Here is a 19815-nt window from a genome sequence, read left to right as displayed (position 1 = left end):
TATGTCAATCCCAAGGGGAAAACCCTCCCGGAAGTATACCTGAAAGAAACACTACTGGAAGTTGAGTTAGCAATGCAGAAAAACATAATAAGGACATGGAAATAAATTATTGTCAATAAATATGTGAAAGCTTTAATCTTTGTGTTGTCACAAACACATACCGATTAAAGTGTCTTTTTCAGTGGCATTATGAGATCAATTGTTTGTCCATTTTGCCGTCAGTACTTTATCCCCTGGATATTAATCTCTCTTTTTTTATCTAGTCTTTTTGCAGTCAATTTCTCAATCTCTGGTTTTAAAGCTGGGCTTCGAATCATTCACACGGAATACGAGACGATTTAGTTGAATTAGTCTCCGCTCAATTGATGCGTATTGTTCCATTAATCCTCTGTCAATTGCATTATCGAGAATTATTCACTCACATGTAAACTATATACGTATATACACAAATAATCTGTTTCTTCTTTTATTCCATTAACTGCAATTATTTGTCGATATTTTTATCCTATTGTTTATTTCTTTTATTCCACTCAATCAAATAGAAATTGTTTTTCATTTTTATAATTAGCTTGATGCTATTGCTTTTCCTATTACATTATTATTATTATTATTATTATTATTATTATTATTATTATTATTATTATTATTATTATTATTATTATTATTATTATTATTATTGAGCTGAGCTACCGAAGCTCTTATTTACGTAACAAATATCCAGAAAGTAGTTAGTCCAAAACCAATATTTAAAGGTACTGTCCCAGTATTCGCATTGTAAACGGAGCAAAACCTCTGGAAAACCTCACTCTGGATATCTAGTCGAGAATTTCATACGGGAACTTCCTAACTGCAAAGTGAGAATGCTGATCACCAATCTACATCCACTTACAGTGTTGCATGTAGTGTTTATTGCTATCCGCGTTTCTCTGAGATAGTTCGAGGTGGAGTAACCAAACTTTGGAAGACTGTAGTGATAATGATCTAGATGGTTATTATTCATCGTATGCAATAAGAATTATGGTAGAAAAACTGTCCCATGCACTTCGCAGTAGCGGATTATAAATAAATTCTCTCGTGAACAAACTAGCCCAAGATACTTAGAGCCACATTGAGCAATCTTTACGTGGCGATAATACTATAGAGCTTTGAAGTGGGAAGGTTTTAAATAGATCGTTTCCTCAAGAAATGGTAAGCGGGGAACTGAGCCGTACATTTAACATTATCAAATTTTAAAACAAAGTGAAATAATATTTGTTTTTAGGTTAACATTCCATGATAATGTTTTTAGGCTAAAGGAGACAGATCATTAATGGCAGTGAATGATTGTGAAATTAAATGTTTTTTGCTCTGTCACCGGGAGTCGAACCCAGAACCACCTGCACCAAACATTTTATCAAATATTATAGCCGGAGACGTCTTAAGCATAATTAAGCGAACTCTCAGTCGATCATGTAGTTGATATGTGATAGTGAGAGAAAAATATCCCGATTGAACACATTTGCTGTCTTTCATAATTGAACTATGAGATTGTTGACGCTGTATTGAGCAAAATTTGCTCGCTCAGAGAATGAAGTTTTGAATACCGACATACACACATAAATACCGGTAGTGCTTTTAAGAACACGACAGCTCCGTGGTCGAGTTTTCGTTTTTGATATATAATAAGTGAATTATCACTTAAAAAGTGCAGATTTTTTTTAAAATTAAAATAGAATGATAGATAGATAGAAATACACGCATACAATAATATGCTTAAAACAAGTGCTTTACGTTAGAAAAGAAGAGTGGAAATAGTGAACATTTACAGCAGTGATAGAAAAACGATTGTGAATAATCAAAACAGCCTGAAGTGTCAAAATAGTATCTCAGCAGTCAAAATAGACAAACATTTTCGTCATGATAACCTGGTAGTAAACACCTTGTTATAAATTTTACACCTTATATTTCGCCATCAACGTAACAATATTTGTCAGGAAATGTTATTTGGATTTTCCAGACTTAGAAATATAATGTGGAGAACTTCCCAAAACGCAAAAATAGTTGAGTTGGAAAACAGACAATCGCTCGTATAAAAATACCAAAACTTTTAACCAAAGCATCATTCTTATCAATATACATCCAGAGCTTCAAACAAGCGCTAGAGAAGTCTCTGAGTAGCAGGATGCAGGTCGTTAATTATAAAGTCAGGAAAAAGAAGACTAAGTATCGTATGGTTTAAGCATGACAACTTGGACATAAACTAGTATTCATATATTTTATGTAGTATTCGTATTATTTCTTCTTTTTGTATTTTATTGAGTTATTAGGTTTATATTCAGAATAATAATCAATTTCAATACACATACATTATTCTTGTTTATTAATATTCAGTTTCTTTGATTTTACCTTCTGTCACATCTGAATGAAAATATCATGATCATTTGGTTCAAGATCTTATGACAGGCATTGCATTGTGCAAATGCGCTAAAATAAAGCGCATAATTAAATGGAATTTCTAGTTCGCATCATAAGCATACTATGCTACCGACTTTAACCGAAATTACAAATTATAAATTTAAATTTGGCTTTATAAATTAACACGTATAATATATTCTGAAATTCAAATACAAGTAATCAATTTATCCATCTATTCATTCGTTTTCTTTAAACGTGCGAAGAGTCTGTAACTGTTTCGTAAGTCATGATAGCTGATAGTAGATAATTCATTTCCTTATGATTTCTCGAAGTTCTTCCGTTTCTTTACACTGTCCTATTTTCAGTAAGTGTTCTTCGTCATTCATTTGCTCATATCATCATTTTCTTTAGAGTATATTCGCAAAATGGTGAACCAGCGGTTTCATTTTCACTATCTTTAGATTCACAAGAAGCACAGTATATAATACTGTACAATGGATACTTGTCTTCGTTTTCGGCAATCTGTTCATCACCGTCTGGAAACTGAGAAGTGTTGGCTTTGAAGAGTGTTGGCTATGTTGGCTATGTTGGCTGTGTTGAGAAGTGTTGGCTATGTTGGCTTTGAAGAGGAGCACAGGAAGGTAGGGGAAGCACGGTGGTTCAGTTATGGACCGTTCACTTCTGGTGTGAGAGGCGTCTGGTTCGATTCTAAGCTATGCGAATTTGGTAGATAACTTCGTGTTCGTAGAGGTTCTGCCGTTTCCTGGTACACAATCACTCTACCTATTTTTGCGTAATCATTTACAGTCTTAACCATGCGTTACCTTTAGCCTACAGGGCATAACCATGGGATGTAAAACAAAAAAATTCGTTTTCTAGTACTGGCTTTGAATTTTTGTTTCTCCTAAATAGTTCATTTCAATTGCGTGTGATTCGTAGTCAAACCAAAGTTAGTCGCTTCTTTTCCTGTTTGAACTTGATACAGTTTTCTAACCATTCAACTACTTGGTAACACTAAGTTGTAAATGTAGTGTTCGCATTCAGATCACGAAAATATTTGTAGGCCAATAAAATGAAACGAAATTTCTGGTTTATCTCGTAGCCTACCACAATTACGCCTTACATGCTGTAAAAAGGATATGGATGATTGCTGGAAATGAGCGATTATGAAATAAATGACGGAATGAGAATGTGGAATATAAGTGGAGAACCCCAAGAAAACCCACGGACACGATGTCTAGCGAAAACTTTTGTGAGGTCGAACCAGAAACCTTCACACCAGAGGTGAACATTCTAATACTAAGTCGACATGCCCCTCGAATTAGACCTATAATAGATAAATTTCTAAGAAGATGATAATTTACATTCTCTTATCAATAATTCATTCAGCATTACAAATTTAGCCAAGTTCACTTACTCTATTATATTCATTAATAAATAAAATTTACGAAAAAAAAATGCGAAATAATACGTATAGTATGAAAAGTAATGAGTACCATTTATTCAAGTTTCAATAACAAGAGACGATAACCACAAATTACATTCAGTTCCCAACTTCTATCTTTCTCTTGTAGCAAGACGTGCATTATGAGAAGCTAATTTCGCTTGCGGTTAGTCTTCGTGGGTGGGTTTCATTAATTGTTATTTGATTTATTCTTAGGAGGGATTTATCTCCAGTTAGTAAAGATGAAAATAAATCAGTTCAAAGGCATGGGAAGCCGACAAGAGACAGAAAACAGTATTAGGTGGAAGACAAGAAAGAAACCAGCAAAGGAATTTCGTTTATAAGGCAGAAAAAATGTCTCTTCCTATTATGTAAACATTTTATCATTTCACATGATTTAGAATGTTTTTTTGTAAGTATGCATTGCTATATGGATGTTTTATAACAGGCTAGGAATAAAATCAGTATTTAAAGTTATTTTTTTATTTTTATTAATAATTATTTAAAGATGTGAAGACTTTCCTGATTGTGTCTATGGGGTAAGCTTTTTAACACCTAAGAGTAATGCGAACGTTATATTTTTAAAAGTTTTGTTTCAAATATTACTTCCTTTTATTTCATTATTTGGTATTTTACACTGAACAAGCTATTAAACAAAAATTAATAAAAGCAGTATTTAATTTTCGTCAAGAGAAAAATGTTACTCTTAGCGACGTGTATACAATTATTTCTTCACGGTCGTTCTTTGATAGAGTGTACTCAATTCTGAAATTCAATTTCATGTTTTCGAATTTTTGTTACTTTAAGTTGATAATTACGTATTCATCAATTTTCTCTTACAGTACTTCTTTTAATTCCACATTCTCACTAGGGATGGCCACAAAGTTCCGGTTCCGGTTCCTGGAGATCCGATTTTCAGAACCGATTCCAGAACTGGATCCGAAAACCCGTTCCGGAACCGGATCTTCGGAAACGGTTTCAGGCCTTGATCCGAAAGCCCCCAAAGACCCGTAAAGGAGACAAAGTTGATCTTCAAAACACTGCAAAGAGGACCACGCGCTTGTGCCCTCCCCGTCCAGATCCGCTTGGGCCCCCCCAAATTTTTTTGGGGGGATACCATTGAGTGTTTAGCCAAATGAGTGCCAGGTAGCCAATGAGTTTGCCAGTTACCCAGTTTGTTTACCCAAATGAGACAAGCGGCCACCGCCTGCCTGTCGCTTCCACTTCGTCTAGCACACTGTTCACAGCCTGTTAGCAGCACGGGTTTAGCGGTTGCACCTTGAGAAAATGACAAATTTGTAATACAGGGCGTTGCACGAAAATGTTTACATTACATGACACTTGAAATAGCCGATTGGAAAATCCTTTTATGCAGCCTTACGAATAATTGAACATAGCATATAGCCGTGGGAAATATATTGACAATGTTTAAATTTTTGCAGGGAGCTCCTTCGTGGCTAAGCGGTTAGCGTACGCGCCTTTGGCGTGGGAGACCCGGGTTCGATTCCCGGCGGGAGCTCATGTGGTTCGGATTCCACGTTAATCAGTAGGTCCACGTCTCATATAGCCTCGCTGCTGAACGGGACGCTAAACTAAAATCAACTCAACTCAAATTTTTGCAGGATCTCCTTCTCCCGAAAAGAGAGGTGGTGGACTCAGAAATTTCAAAGGGAAAGGAGGGTCAACTGAAAACTGACAAACGTCAGTAGTAGGGACGGCCACAAAGTTCCGGTTCCGCGAGAAACCGGTTCTTGGAGATCCGGTTTCAGAACCGGTTCCAGGCCTTGATCCGAAAAAGCCGGTGGAAACCGATTCCAGATTGGAACCGAAAACCCGGTTTCGGAACCGGATTCGCTCAGAACCGAAAACCATCACTAGTTATCACTCTTTATTATTATCATCATCATCATCATCTTCAATTATCATGCACTCGTTTATCGGAGTTTCCTTTAAACAGGCATAAAACTGAAACTCATACTTAACATATCGTGAATTATTTTTGTAATATTATTTACCTTAAGTATTTATTCTATTCTGTGAATAAAATGACTTCTACAAAAGAAAATAAATAAATCTAAATATTAATATATGAAAAAAAAAAGATTCATCGTCAAGTGGATCGTGTTTAAGTTGGCAGGATTTCTTGAGTTTTTCATAATTGAGCTCTTGAATAAACAAAGAAACCAGATTGAGAAATTAAGCAGAAACAGTAAAGAACGATTATATACAGGGTGTATCGAAAGTCCAGGATCACAGGCCAACTCTGTTTAGAGTAAAGATTCGAAAAAATGGAGAGAAATATTGTTGTAAATAGATGGATTTTAACTTAAAATAGTGCAAATTTTCCAATCCCGCCAGCCGTTTGGGCTCCACACTCCAATGCCCAACGTTAAATTAAAAAATAGCGTTGCCAGTTGAGCATGCTGTTCCCTTGAGCCCTTACCATACCAACGATACAACAATGTTGGGAAACGTATATGAGGTATTTGGGGTTCCCTCACGTAACAATGTGCACAATTTCGATGTCCTTTTGTGTGGACTTAACGTTGAGCTGAACTGGCAACTTTGCTTCTCCATTTAACATAGGGCACCTTAGCAGTGTAGAGTCCAAATGGCTTGTGCCATTGAACTCATTTCCAAGAACTCTCCTTTCTTTCTATATTTGTGTATCTTTGCTCATAAAGGAGTTGGCATATGGTCCTTTGTTGATATAACTGATATATTATATATGGACACAGTTGTTTTCTTATAGTGTAAGTATTTTATTACTAACAACTATATCCTATCAAAATATTAGGGAATTATGTAAAAAAATGAGTTAACATCATAATTCTTTATGGAGTAACTTTTGTGTGAAAGAGTCACACCATAGTGTGGATGGAAATAACATTCCACACACTATATGTAAATGTATATATTTACGGTAATTTTCAAACTCTCTTAATTATAGAGATAACTTTACTTATTATACAAGTAAAGTGAATTATTTCCCGTACTTGTCCTTTAAGACAAGGAAGAGGAAAACTGAGCATCAACGAGCTATTTCCTTATTTGCCCGCCTTCCTGGCTAAAGCCTTAAACTTCCTATATCCCAGGCCCAGAATTTAAACGAATACTTTTGTAGGTATTTCATATTCCGTGAATCATTATCATAAGTATTTTACCATCACTAACAGACAGTTGCTGACAATACAGAAGTTTTCTACTATGGTCCTGAGCTAATCTTTTTATCTTGATATGGTACTTATCCACTTTCCTTTTTTCCTTCGAGTGTTGTAGACTTCTCCAATACCTTCCAAAACGTTCTTCAAAATACAGTTTCTTCTTAGATAGTATCCTAAACAGTTTCTTTCCAACAATTATCTTCAATATTGTTGTTTTCTCTCCTATTATTTCAAAAATTTCTTCGTTAGTTTGTAATTCCATCCAATCAACGTTCTGCATTCTTCCTTAAACTACCACATTTCGAACGCTTACAATCATTTTTATTACTGTTTTTAAGGCAGAGTACAGTGAGGCAATAGTAAACTTCAGTATTTGTCTAGGTTCTGCGATATTTTTATAAAGATCTTCCGACTACCTTTGAATTGCATTGCATGAATTTGGGTGACTTCTGTCAAGTTTACCGGTTTACCTCATCGGTTGCCCGAATTCTTAGGATGCGCAGGTACTGAATACTATTTCTAATCTAAGACCAAGACGTCTTTACTATGCGACTCATTCACATCATATGGTTGTTTCTTCCTTTCCATCCTGATTAACGGGATGAGTTGAGCAGGAATAAACATATGTTCACTCCATCGAAGTGCATTTTCAATTGTACTGTGAGAGAATCACCTTCACGTTATCGTTCGTTTCAAAGATTTTGCTTCAATTTTTAAGGAACTTAGAAATGCACATCCATCGGCGAAGAACGATACTTCTTTTACACACATTGTTCATCTTTCATCAGCAGAAACTTCCAAAAGTTCGTAGAACTTCATTCGGACTTCTTTTCGATAATCCTTCGTGTCAAACGTAGAAATGACTGATTTTACTAGCTAATTCATAAATTGTGAAATTATTTTATAATACATTTCATTCCGTATAATAGTGGTAGATTTATGACTTGTTACACGACGAAGCAAACAGCCACGAAATCATGTGGACTATTTACAGTTCCATATTCGTTGGTTCCTAAGATTACCACAATATTCGTTAAAATGTTGTCCCTCTTTACCTCCTAAACAATACTTAGTGGAAGCTTCACACTTTGTTAGAACAAAGTACAAGTTGTTTCAGTGTCAACCGCGACATAAAGTCAAAATTCCAAATTTTGTAAATTCGTAGATTCGTGATAGATACTAGTGGGCATATTCACCAGATCGTAAAATCAACATTATGTTGAAATTTTCTCTGTATTGATTACTTTTTTTTTTTTTTTTTTAATGAAATCAGACTTTCAAGATTATTGTATATTTTATTACATTTGCAAGATATGTTTGTGTTTTTATAGTGACGAAAGATAATCAAGCTTAAAAGTTCGAAGGCATGTATGTTATTTTTCAGGGGGAGGGGAGGGAAGACATGCCGAGATTATTTATTTGGCGGGTCAGAGACCTCGAGGTAAAGGGGAGGGTATCCCTAGTGACACAGCGTGATTTCCAAACTGAACAAGAAAACAATTTGATAACTCTTCAACTGACTTGTTGTTAGTCAGATGTAATCTTTGTGGATGGATTAACCACCACCTGTCAAAGATTAGAACTTCATGGCATTATCGTTACTATTATTAGCAAACGTTATCAAGATGATATTCATCTCAAGAATTGAGAATTAACAAAATGTCACAAAAAAGAAGACTAATTTGTCATACCAATAACCGTTGGTTAACTCCTATGCATTATAATATGTAAATTAATTGACCAAAACGCAAGAAATCTTGTTCTAATTTAATTTCGCAGGTAATTCTGTAGGTGAGGAGGAAGAATTTTGCGGATTTGACATTTGTTGCCTCTGTAGTTGTAAAAGTAGCAGGAGGTTCTGGCTGCGTGTTGGTTGGGCTGTCTTACCACGATTAACAAAAGAGTGTAGTTAACACGAATACCAACTTTGAATACGGGGAGGGGCCATGTCTATGCTGTTGCCCCCAAGAGAAATGTAATCTCATTACCAACTTGCGGCCTGATTAATGGAATTATACCTGCAGGATGGTAGAACAAGACGTGACTCGAGAAGGAAAACCCCCTTTGCCTTCCTGCGTTGAATTTTTCTTTTTCCTTTCTTTTTTTGGGGGGATAAAACAGTTTCCTCCGCCCATCTTGTAGAACAGAGTCAGAGGAAGATCTTTTCAACACACTGAGAAGAAACAGTGTTGCCAGAGTAATGAAAGATTTTTTCTACCTCTATATACTCGAATGCTTTCTGTATGAGCGTTGATTCAATTCCAACCACAACCCTTTCTGAAGAAACATGCTGAATAGATGTGTTGTAAATATTCCTCTCACGATTCTCGAATCCTTTGGAGCGTAGAACGTTTTTTAAAACTTTATGTGGCAATTGGAGTGTTGAACGTCCTCTCAAATATCGGTTCTTTGTTTATTGTACAGATAGGTTCACTTGTGTCAGGTAATGATACTACATATTGAAGTTTGAATCAAATATTAAATTTGACTTCCATAGACTTGTCCTATAGATAAAGCAGATAATGATAAAATGAAATTTGAATCACAATGTAGCATATATGTTGCTAGAAAACACGGACCACATCGAGTTACATACACCATTAGAGGCGGTGACTTGAAGGTGGAGCGATTACTTTTGGTGCAAGAGGCCCCTGTTTCGATCCCAGCTCCCGCCATATGAGGTTTGTAGTGGACAATTATCGTATGCGCTGGTTTTCTAGGAGTTTTCCCATTTCTCCCACTTTTTTTTTCATTCCTCCATTATTACCGTTTTGCTTAGCCTTTGTGAATAATCGTTGAGCATTATATAGTGGATAATACCAAACTAAGAATTAGTACTTTTACTCAGTTAAGCTGAAAATCCTTATTCATATATTTGTTTGCAAAGAAAACTTTTACTATAAGTGTTATAGTAAAGTTCTTTTCTGTCCTTGCATAACTTCTATATCTTTGTTCCCGGATCTGGAGAATTTGGCGTCACAAATTCATTTATCAGATTGTCCACTAGTGTATTCTAATTTTCGTACTATATTCTTTGAATTCGTTATCCTAATATATATATTTTTTAAAAATCTTAATTTGAAACTTTACCTGGAAGTAATTCTAACATTGGACAATTATTCGAACAATGCATGCGAAAGAATGGGTAAAATTTGTTGGGAGGGAAGGAAAAGTAATGAGGAAACGTTGGAAGTATAAGGGAGGAATGAATAATATTGGAAGTAAAAAGCGGAAGAGAAATGGATTAGAACATAGTTTGAGAAGAAATTGATTAGAGAAAATTAAACGAAAGAGAAACAAAAATATTGGAGTACTTATAAGGATGGTAATGTTCAAATAATTAATTGAATAAACTAATATTTTAACGCATATTCGAATAATTGTAATTGCTGCTAAACTGAATTAAATGCCGAGAACTTACGGCGCTAGCGGTGTATATTGTATTCTAAAATCGCGCACACTAACTACCTACACATCTACCTGAAATAGTGATGTACTTCTTGTCATAATTTTTCTTCTAATTTCAGAAGTTAATCCTCGAGAAATTATGTATATAATAATAGTAATATTAATAACAATTCACATCTCAAAACTTTCGTAGTGACCCTCGTAATTATACGAGTATAAAACTGGTTGACAAGATAATAGTTGAAAATTGAAAATGAAATGAAATCTTTAAGTTTTACGTCCCACGGTTATGCCGGTTAGGCTAAAGGAGACGGTGATGATGAAAGATGAGTGAAATGGTGGAATGAATAAAGTGGGAGGAAACGGGAGAACCCCGAGAAAACCCACGAGCTCGGGGTTTGTCCACCACAAAGTTCACTTGGCGGGGGCTGGGATCGAACCCGGGACCCCAAGCACCAGAGGTGAACGCTCTACCACTGAGCCACCGCGCCCCCTAGTTGAAAATTGAAAATGAAATGGAACTTGTAGTTTAACGTCCAGTGGTTATGCTCTTTAGGTTAAACGAGTTGATGAGTTGATTTTGAGTTTAACGTCCCGTTCAGCAGCGAGGCTATATGAGACGTGGACCTACTGATTAACGTGGAATCCGAACCACAAGCTCCCGCCGGGAATCGAACTCGGGTCTCTCACATGAAAGGCGCGTACGCTAACCGCTTAGCCACAAAGGAGCTCTTTAGGCTAAAGAAGACGGATGATGAATGAAAGTGAGTAATTACGAAACAATTGGTGGAATATCAATGTGGGAGGAAACTGTAGAGCCCCTAGGAAACTCATGGACACAATGTTGTCTCACTACAAACTCACATAGCCTGGAATCGAACCAGAAACTCCTCACACCATAAGTGAGTGCTCTACCACTGAGGACTGTGCCTCCTAGGAGAAAATTATCTAGGTGGGTCTCAAAATAGTAGTTGGTTATAGGCTGGCTGATTTGCAGTTTAACTTCCCTTTTCAGAATTGTGGCTTTGTAAGGCATCGATCTGTACAAGTTAAGTTGGAATCCGGTCCGAATCACAGGGAATCAAACCCAGTTTTTTATGCGGAAGATACATGTGTTAGCCTTATAGCATCAAAGAAGTTCAGTAATTGGTAAGGATTCGAACACAAGTAATGGAAGTATTTCGGGGAAGTTAAATGGACTCTAATCGGTGCTTCTATATTTAAGAAAACAAAGAAATACTTGATACAAATTATTTAATAATCATATTAACATAGTGATGCAATTGATTTTGCCACACCTATTCTTTAATGTCAAAAATATTGACCAAAACACTTTTTCTTTTCTCTTAATTGACTGAGACACTCAACCAAGAGGCGTCGTGTAGGGAGGGCAGAAGGGGCAATTGTCCTTCCCCCCAAGAGCTTGAGGAATACATATACTTTAATAGATTGTCTACTAATATACTAGTACAAAACGTGAAAGTCTTATGTCAATGGTACTCTTGCCCCACCCACCCCAAATCAAAGTCTGAAATGACACCCCTGACTGAACAGTCTTGCATTTCTAATTAGGCCTGTAACTGGTAAATGTTTTGAAGGTAGCATATTAGCGTTACTTATGTTTTTGCTTTATAATAAATGATAAAATGCATTTTTATGTATATATTTCAAAAAATTCTTTGCGTACAATTTTATAGTAATTAATTGCAACTTTGCCAAACCTGTGACTTAGCAACCAAGCAACTAGTGACTAAAGATTTTTTCCTAATGAAAAAAAAAAAAACGAACCAAAATTGTCGATTGGCCTACATATAATACATGTATATGATGTTACTGACAAAAATGAAATTACGTAACTGATCAATTATTTACAAACGTTAAGCTGCCTTCATTAATTATTTCTTTCCCTTCTGACTTTTTTTGTTCTTTTTTTAGCTCTTCTCTCTCTCTTTTCCTGGTCGTTCTGCTGTGTTTTGTTTTTCTAATGATAACGAGAAGAGCATATTTCGCTTCTCCTCTGACAGGAAAACGTCACTCAGATAATTGGCGTTTCGCCTTTCTTCTTTCCTCTTTCTCATTTCCTAATTCAACAATATGCGGACTTGTAGCCTGGAACGAAGTAACCTTTAAGTCTGAAAACTTTTACACTTGATATTTCTATGTCTAGGTGAAATTTTCTTTTTATCTACGTTTTCCTTTACATTAAGAGAAAATCCAGGAAGAAATAATTTTAAACTACAATATCAGAATGTGTATTAATAGTCAATCGTTGGCAACTAGAGAAACATAACAGACAAAAATTATTATTATTATTATTTAACAGCGTTCAGTATTTGGGTCATCTTTGTTCTGCATAACCCGTTGGTTTATATAGAAAATTATTTTTTCTGTTTTCTTGGAAATGAACTGGGCTTCTAATGGTTTGATTTTACTGATTCATTTTTCCTTGAAATCTAGTAAAATGTATCTTATTTCGTGAATGTTCCTTATCCACTAAGAAATTAAATGTCGACTGAAAGCAGAGAATTCTTGTTATTATTCACTTCAAAATATTTTGTCGTCGCGAATTCTGTCGAGGAATTTGCAGCTTGAAATATTCAAAACGAAATAATGTCTGTAGTGCTGTATGGTTGCGAAACATGGTCGCTTACTTTGAGAAAAGAACGCAGACTGAAAGCATTTGGGAATAAAATCCTGAAGCGAATATTCGGACCCAAGAGGGACGGGAATGAGGAATGACGGAAACTTCATAACGAGGAACTACATAATTTATACGGTTTACCAAACATTGTTAGGGTCATCAAATCTAGAAGGCTCAGGTGAGTAGACATGAACACGACATTGAACCTCCGGGTTTCATAGGCCATAGAGTTAAGTTAGTTAGTTGGCGACAGTTAAATTCTGTAATATATATGAGCGGCTCGGGGTAACATAACGATAAGCACCACTTCCAGTGAAATTGAGTTATTAGTTAAACTGAGTTGTAATCGAACCACAGAAGAGTATGTAGGTAGTTTTATTTTGAAATGTCCTGCAGAAAACAAGAGAAGCTGCTTTGGTATGTGTCATACCATTGAATTGCATGAGAATGTTAAACCTTCTTTTCCACTTTAATCGAAAAACATACTATTGTGTTTCTCCGAATCACTCATATATATTATCATGCAAGTTCTTTATTGATTTCAGAAGTACAATAAAGAAGACTTTTAAATATTTTTTTACTTTTATTATGTTATTAGAAATCTAATGTCCACTTTCAGCGCCGAGATTACATGAGAAGTGGATGTAGGATAGAAAAAGGCTTAACTTGGGGTAAAACCCATAAAAGTTGTTCTAAATTGAAAATTACAGTACTTTCTGAAATGAGGATCACATTAGTTTTGAACATGACTGTACTATTAAGATTGCGGCTATTTAAAAAAAAAAAGCATTAAGTAAGCTTAAAATCAAATATTGTTTTTGGGAGGACACGGCAGAAGCATTTAAGCGGATATTTATGGACCGGGGAGATAAGCACTGCTGTTGATTTTGTGTGGATTATGGCTGTGGAGTCAAAAACGTCTGCTTGTGTTCTCCGTTGTTTTGATTACAATTGCCCCAGTACTAACAGTATTTGTTTTTTCAATTGTTCAAACAGCAGGAACTGTACTATCTTTTATTACCAACTCTGCATAGTTTTTTTTATCGTGTTTAAAACGAGAAATGTAGTTCTTATTTTCTGAATGACATGCATATATTATTTATGGAAAGAAGTAGGAACTTGATATTGGAAATAAAAATACTTATCTTTTCATGTCTCTTTGGTTACTAACAATATCCTTAAGTAGAATGAAATTCCTACTTTAACGTCCCACAGTTATGTCCTTTAGGCTAAAGGAGACGAATGATTAATGAAAGAATTGATGAAATAAAATGTGAGAGAAAACGAGAATACCAAAAAAAGCAATGGACACGATATTGTCCACTAGAAATTCACATGGCCTGGTATAGAACTCAAACCCGTAGCACCAGAAGTGAGTACTCTACCATTGATCCACTGCGATCTCTGATAAGTCTCTTTCAATTTTGCACATACATTTAACCTCATTGGTAGAAGCTAGAACAGTTCCCAGATAATAGTATTTGCTTCAGCGATGAACTATAAATCTTCGTTGTTAAAACTATGAACGTGTATCTTCTTTGTAATAGTAAGACGTGAAAAAAGGCAAATAAAGTTAGATGAATTTAAAGTTAGAAGGCACACCCTTGTTAGGAGTGCAACAAAAAGCTTTGGCAAGACAAAATCATTAATAGATCATAACAAATAATTTTTGTGATCTGTAAGTTGTGAAACAACATGTACGAGGTGTATTCAAAAAGTATCAAATTTTATTTTCTCCCCGTGAAAGACTTTCTTCGGTGTAGATGTAGAGGGGACATTCGTGCATTTTTCTGCCGCCCGCAGAAAGCATCAGACGCTGGCAGTTGGCCAACGAATGAAGACATGTAGTGAGCGGTCGTCGGATTTCAGTTTTCTTTCTTTCTTTCTTTTTTCCTTTTTTTTTTTTTTTTTTTTTTTGGTAAAATGGCTGAAAAACTTGAGCAGCCATACAGCAATTTTGCCAAAAGCTTGGCGATACCCAAGCGGAAACCATTAAATCAGATGAGTATATTCAATTCTGAACAAGAAATTTTGACATGAGGAGAGTCTCTGCGAAATTTCATTAAAGCTTTCATTGCCAAATACAACATTCCTGTATGTCGTGAGGCTCCCTACTCACCAGACATGGCTCCGTATAACTTTTGGTTATTTCTGAAGCTGAAAATGCCAGTAAAAGGGACCCGATTTGAGTCAGGGGAAGACAACATGCGGAATACGACGGCATGGTTGCTCACTATTCCAAAAATTGCGTCCAGAAGTGTTTCCAAGAATAGCGGGAGCTCTAGGAAAAGTGTGTGCATTACCAAGGAGACTGCTTCGAAGAGGATTAGTGTTTCGGATTTCATCAATAAATATATGTTTGCCAACCAAAAGTTCGATACTCTTTGAACACACCGTGTATGTATTAAATAATGTACTGTACTTAATTAGTATTTGCGTGTACAATTTATTTGTAATTAAATTTGTCGATTTATGTACTTGCAGGCGATGCAACCCATGTCCGGTTGTGAAACCAACTTTCCTGTGTGGTTCTGACAACAGAACTTACAGCTCTCTCTGTCGCTTGGACTATCACAACTGTATCCATCATAGCAATATCAAAGTTGCCTGCAAAGGATTCTGTCCTTGTAAAGGTAAGTACGTAGCAGCGAGGTAATTGCTTCAGGTCCAGCACAGCTTCCACTCTGTATGTTGTTAACCAAGGCTATAAGATTATATTAGATTAGATTTTGTTGAAGTTTGTAGCTGAGCTTTCGATTTTATTATTCCAATTACAACTTTATTGTGTCGCTATGTCTGCAATAACATCCACCATTATCTTAATGTGACCGAAAGTACGTGTATACAGTATGTTTCAAAGGTACAAAGAAAAACTTAGAAATGGACTGCTGACAGGAAACAGGAAACTAAATTCTGTCAATATGGGTTCGGAAATGTTTGATTTCTGAGGAGTTTGGTAAATACTACTCTTAGATTGCATTTCGAAAGGAATTTGATTTTTAAAGGAAATTGATGGCATCGTTTAAGACATTCCTGTAAAATGAATTTTTTCAGTTAAACGTCCCACGAGTATGCCCTCTTAAGCTAAGGAAGACGAGGATTGTCTCAAGTGAATGATGGGAAGAATTGGTGGAATGAAATGTGGGAAGAAACGGAAGTACCCCGAGAAAACCCACGGACACGAGGTTTCCACCACAAAGTTACTTGGTCGAGGATCGAGCTACAGACTCCACGCACCAGAAGTAGGCACTCTACCAATGAGCCACCGTGTCCCCCTAGACAATCCTGTGAGTTTCCTGAATGACGTGTCAAAATAAGTTATACCTAGATTTTATTTATAGTGGCTTATATTCCATAGATTCTCAAGGTATACTTGTACAGGCACACTGTATATCACGTATCACTCCTTTAATAGGTAAATCCCCGGCCAAGTAAGTTTCAGGTGGACAACATCGTGACCGTGGATTTTCTCGGAGAACTCCCGTTTCCTCCAACATTTTCATTCAACTAGTTCTTCCATTGCCATTCGCTTGCTTTAATCATCCGTCTCTGTTAGCCTAAAGGGTATAATCGTGGGACGTTAAACTGGAAGATTCTATTTCATTTTTTAATAGAGAAATGACATAACTCGAAAAAGACCCTAGTTAAGATAATGTTAAAAATGGTCCTAAATGCTAAGAGAGTCCTGTGTAAAAACGTAGCAGCTGAAGTTATTCCCCCCTCCTACCTAGATAGTTATTGTGTCGCCAAAGAACATAAACGGCTACAGATAGCGATATGTGTTTTTTGCGAACGATTCAGCGTCTCAAAGCAACGTATAATGACTATCCCAAATACTTGCCCAAACCTACAGTGGTTTAAATTTAATATTACTTCCGGTTTTGGCACTGACTTCCGTAGAGCAAAAATGGTGAGAGATATTGAGATGATGTTTTCTGTAATCGATTCATTGTCCCAAGAATAGGAACCATCTTCTTTATTAACCCTCTATTTGAACCAGAAGTGATTAGAGATTCAACTTCCTAAGAGTAGGTTTCTTCCTTATGTATCCCTATCTCCTTCCTTAACTATCTCTTTAACCCGCAGTTAGTTCAATTTAACGATTACCGGTTTGAACGTTTATCGCCATACAACAAAAATAGTAAGGCGTAGCGAGTAATTGCTTTTTGATATGGCTTTAGCGTCCAAGGGACACGTTCTATGTTTGATCTTATTCCTCTTTTGTGACCAGTAGCTATGGATGTACTACGTACTTACAGTTCGGGTATTGAATTCTCATTATTTGGAAATCTACCGTAGCTTCACACTGTGAAAGGAAACCCATTTTAAAAGAATTTGGTCCAGTATTAACAGCTTTATTTTGGAATGAATTTGGTATGAAAAGGTTAAAGAAAATATTTTAACAGTTAATATTCAAGGCTCGATTCAGGTATAGTGAGAGTGCTAGCTAGAATTTTCCTGTTATGTATAGAATAAAAAAGAGCAATTATACCTTTTTCGCGGGTGGGATGAAAAATATTGACGGGACGCCATTTGGCCGTGATGTACGCGGTAATTGCTGTCACTTTACAAAGTTGGAAACGACATTCTGATATTATTCTCTTTTTTCCCCTGAAATGTATGGAGGAAGTGCAATTTGCATTAAATCTTTGTTTCAAATTTGTTTGTTTTTAATTTTGTAAAAGAAAATTAGTAACACACATACGGTGTTGTATAGTAGTATAAATTGTGTCGGAAAATGTAGAAACAATTATATGGATAAGATAACAGAACATTATAAAACTAAACACATGTGCTTAAAGCAAAGTAGCAGAACACAAACATGTATTTTAACAAAATAGAAGTCAATAATATTCCATTCCCAGTAGCAGTTCTTTGTACACACACATAAAAAAAAATAAAAAGAAACTAACGTGGCTATTTTAGTGAATACCTCTCTGCAGGGCGTCTGTGTGATTCAAGAGAAGCCATTTCCTTCAGTAGCCATTAAGAAGACGAATTGTATCGTTTGAATGTTACCAAATACCACATTGTAAAGATAGCCACAATGGCGAACTGTTTTCTTGGGAGCATATTTCCTGAAAGTGTCAATGGAATTGTAAGAATTTGCGTTGGGCCATTTACGTTACGTGCACCATTCCTTCTGAAGGTGATCTAAATGAAGTGTATCACAGAAGCGTATTGCAGAAAAAAATGTTTGGTTTTCTTGGTACGTAAGTATTCGGGAACATTTTTCTTTTCGACAGAGATTTTCCCTCTAAGAAATATAGTCTCCTAACCTAACAAATAAAAATTAAGAAGCCTAATCACTGCGAAATTAAAAGACCACTAATTTTACAGTAGCTTTCCGTTTGCAACCATTTAGAAACGCGAAAATAAATGCCAATTTTCTAAATGGCTGGAAATCGAAAGCAGATAAGTGAGTCGTGACAGCGTCATCACGTGTAAAATTATATTGTCTAGGGAGCTCTTGTTCCACTTTTCTATTGCTTAGGGTCCCGTGTTCGATATCAGCCCCCGCCAAGTGAACTTTGTGGTGGACGAACACCGTGTGCGTGGGTTTTCTCGGAGTTCTCCCGTTTCATCCCACTTTCTTCATTCATTACTCATCATCACCGTCTCCTTTAGCCTAACCGGCATAACTGTGGAACGTAAAACTCAGAAGATATTACATAATTACTGTAAAATTAGCGGTATTGTGTCTATCGGTCACGAAAGTCACGAATGTCACGAAAAAGTCACGAAATCAGAAAACGGTCATGAAAGTCACGAAATTTAGCTTTTGGGTCACGATTTTTTTTTTTTTAACTGTACAAATGTAAGTACAGATTGGAAAATTTTGTTCTATGTAACGTCAAAATTCACCACCAAAAATGTCTCTGGTTGGCTTTAGACGCTACCAAACCGCTATATCGTCTGAAACCTCTTGCCAGAGAAGTACGAAACCGTTTTCAAATCACGGGCAAACCCGCAACCTGACATTATAAGGGGCCAGTTTGTTTGTGACCCTATGTACGGCATATTCGAAAGAAGTAAAAATGAATGTTACGATGCATCACGCATACGCGCCTGTGCTCATCATGCTCCTTTTTTGGCTCATTGCTAGAACATGATTCGGGCAAGGGTTTGATAATATCACTTTGCATTCAGACGTACTCATTTGGTCAGTGTTGCCAACGAATTGTAAATACATTGTGGCAGATGGTTTCTCTACCACTGGATGTATATCCATGTAACATGGCATTAACTTCATTCGTCATTAGAGAAAATATACTGTGGACTTATTCCTCTCTCAAGTACACCAGTTTGTGAGTGTTGCCAACCAATTGTGAAAATGAAACGATGTAAACAGCTTCGTACGACGAGATGTTTATACATCAAATAATTTGGCAGAAACATCACACGACACTATAGCAAAAAGACCGCCTCCCAACCTTTCTAGCTTGTCAGTGTTGCCAACCAAATGTGAACATCAGAATGTTGCAAATTGCCTGCGTTCCACTGAATTAATATATAACAAATATGTCATAAGCAACATTGGACAATGGAAAACATAGCATGAGTGTCCCCGTCTCACAAGAATCCAAGTTTAGCAGTTTTGCTAACCAATGCGAACATTCATGATTTTCGCATGAAGTCTACAGCATTGATGGACATAATTACACTGTGACCTATGCTAGATTTTCTATTGTCCAATGTTGCTTATGCCACATTTGTTATATATTCGTTCAATTGCCAGCACGTTATTTGCAACATTGTGATGT

The 19815-nt window shown here is 36.2% G+C and overlaps 1 protein-coding gene across 1 annotated transcript in view; it reads left to right on the top strand.

Annotated features, from left to right (window-relative positions):
* Window positions 1-19815, top strand: part of Cow (Proteoglycan Cow) — a 745575-nt gene that overhangs the window by 606777 nt on the left and 118983 nt on the right. The window contains exon 5 of the mRNA XM_081769198.1: window positions 15536-15684. Coding sequence (XP_081625324.1) covers window positions 15536-15684 — 149 coding nt within the window. The remainder of the gene's footprint in view (window positions 1-15535; window positions 15685-19815) is intronic.

This window comes from Thermobia domestica, chromosome 1 (assembly GCF_964235325.1).
Source record: "Thermobia domestica chromosome 1, izTheDome1.hap1.1, whole genome shotgun sequence".
Taxonomy (NCBI): Eukaryota; Metazoa; Arthropoda; class Insecta; order Zygentoma; family Lepismatidae; genus Thermobia; species Thermobia domestica.
Note: the sequence above shows the minus strand (reverse complement) of the source record. Positions and strands in the feature narration are given on the sequence as shown.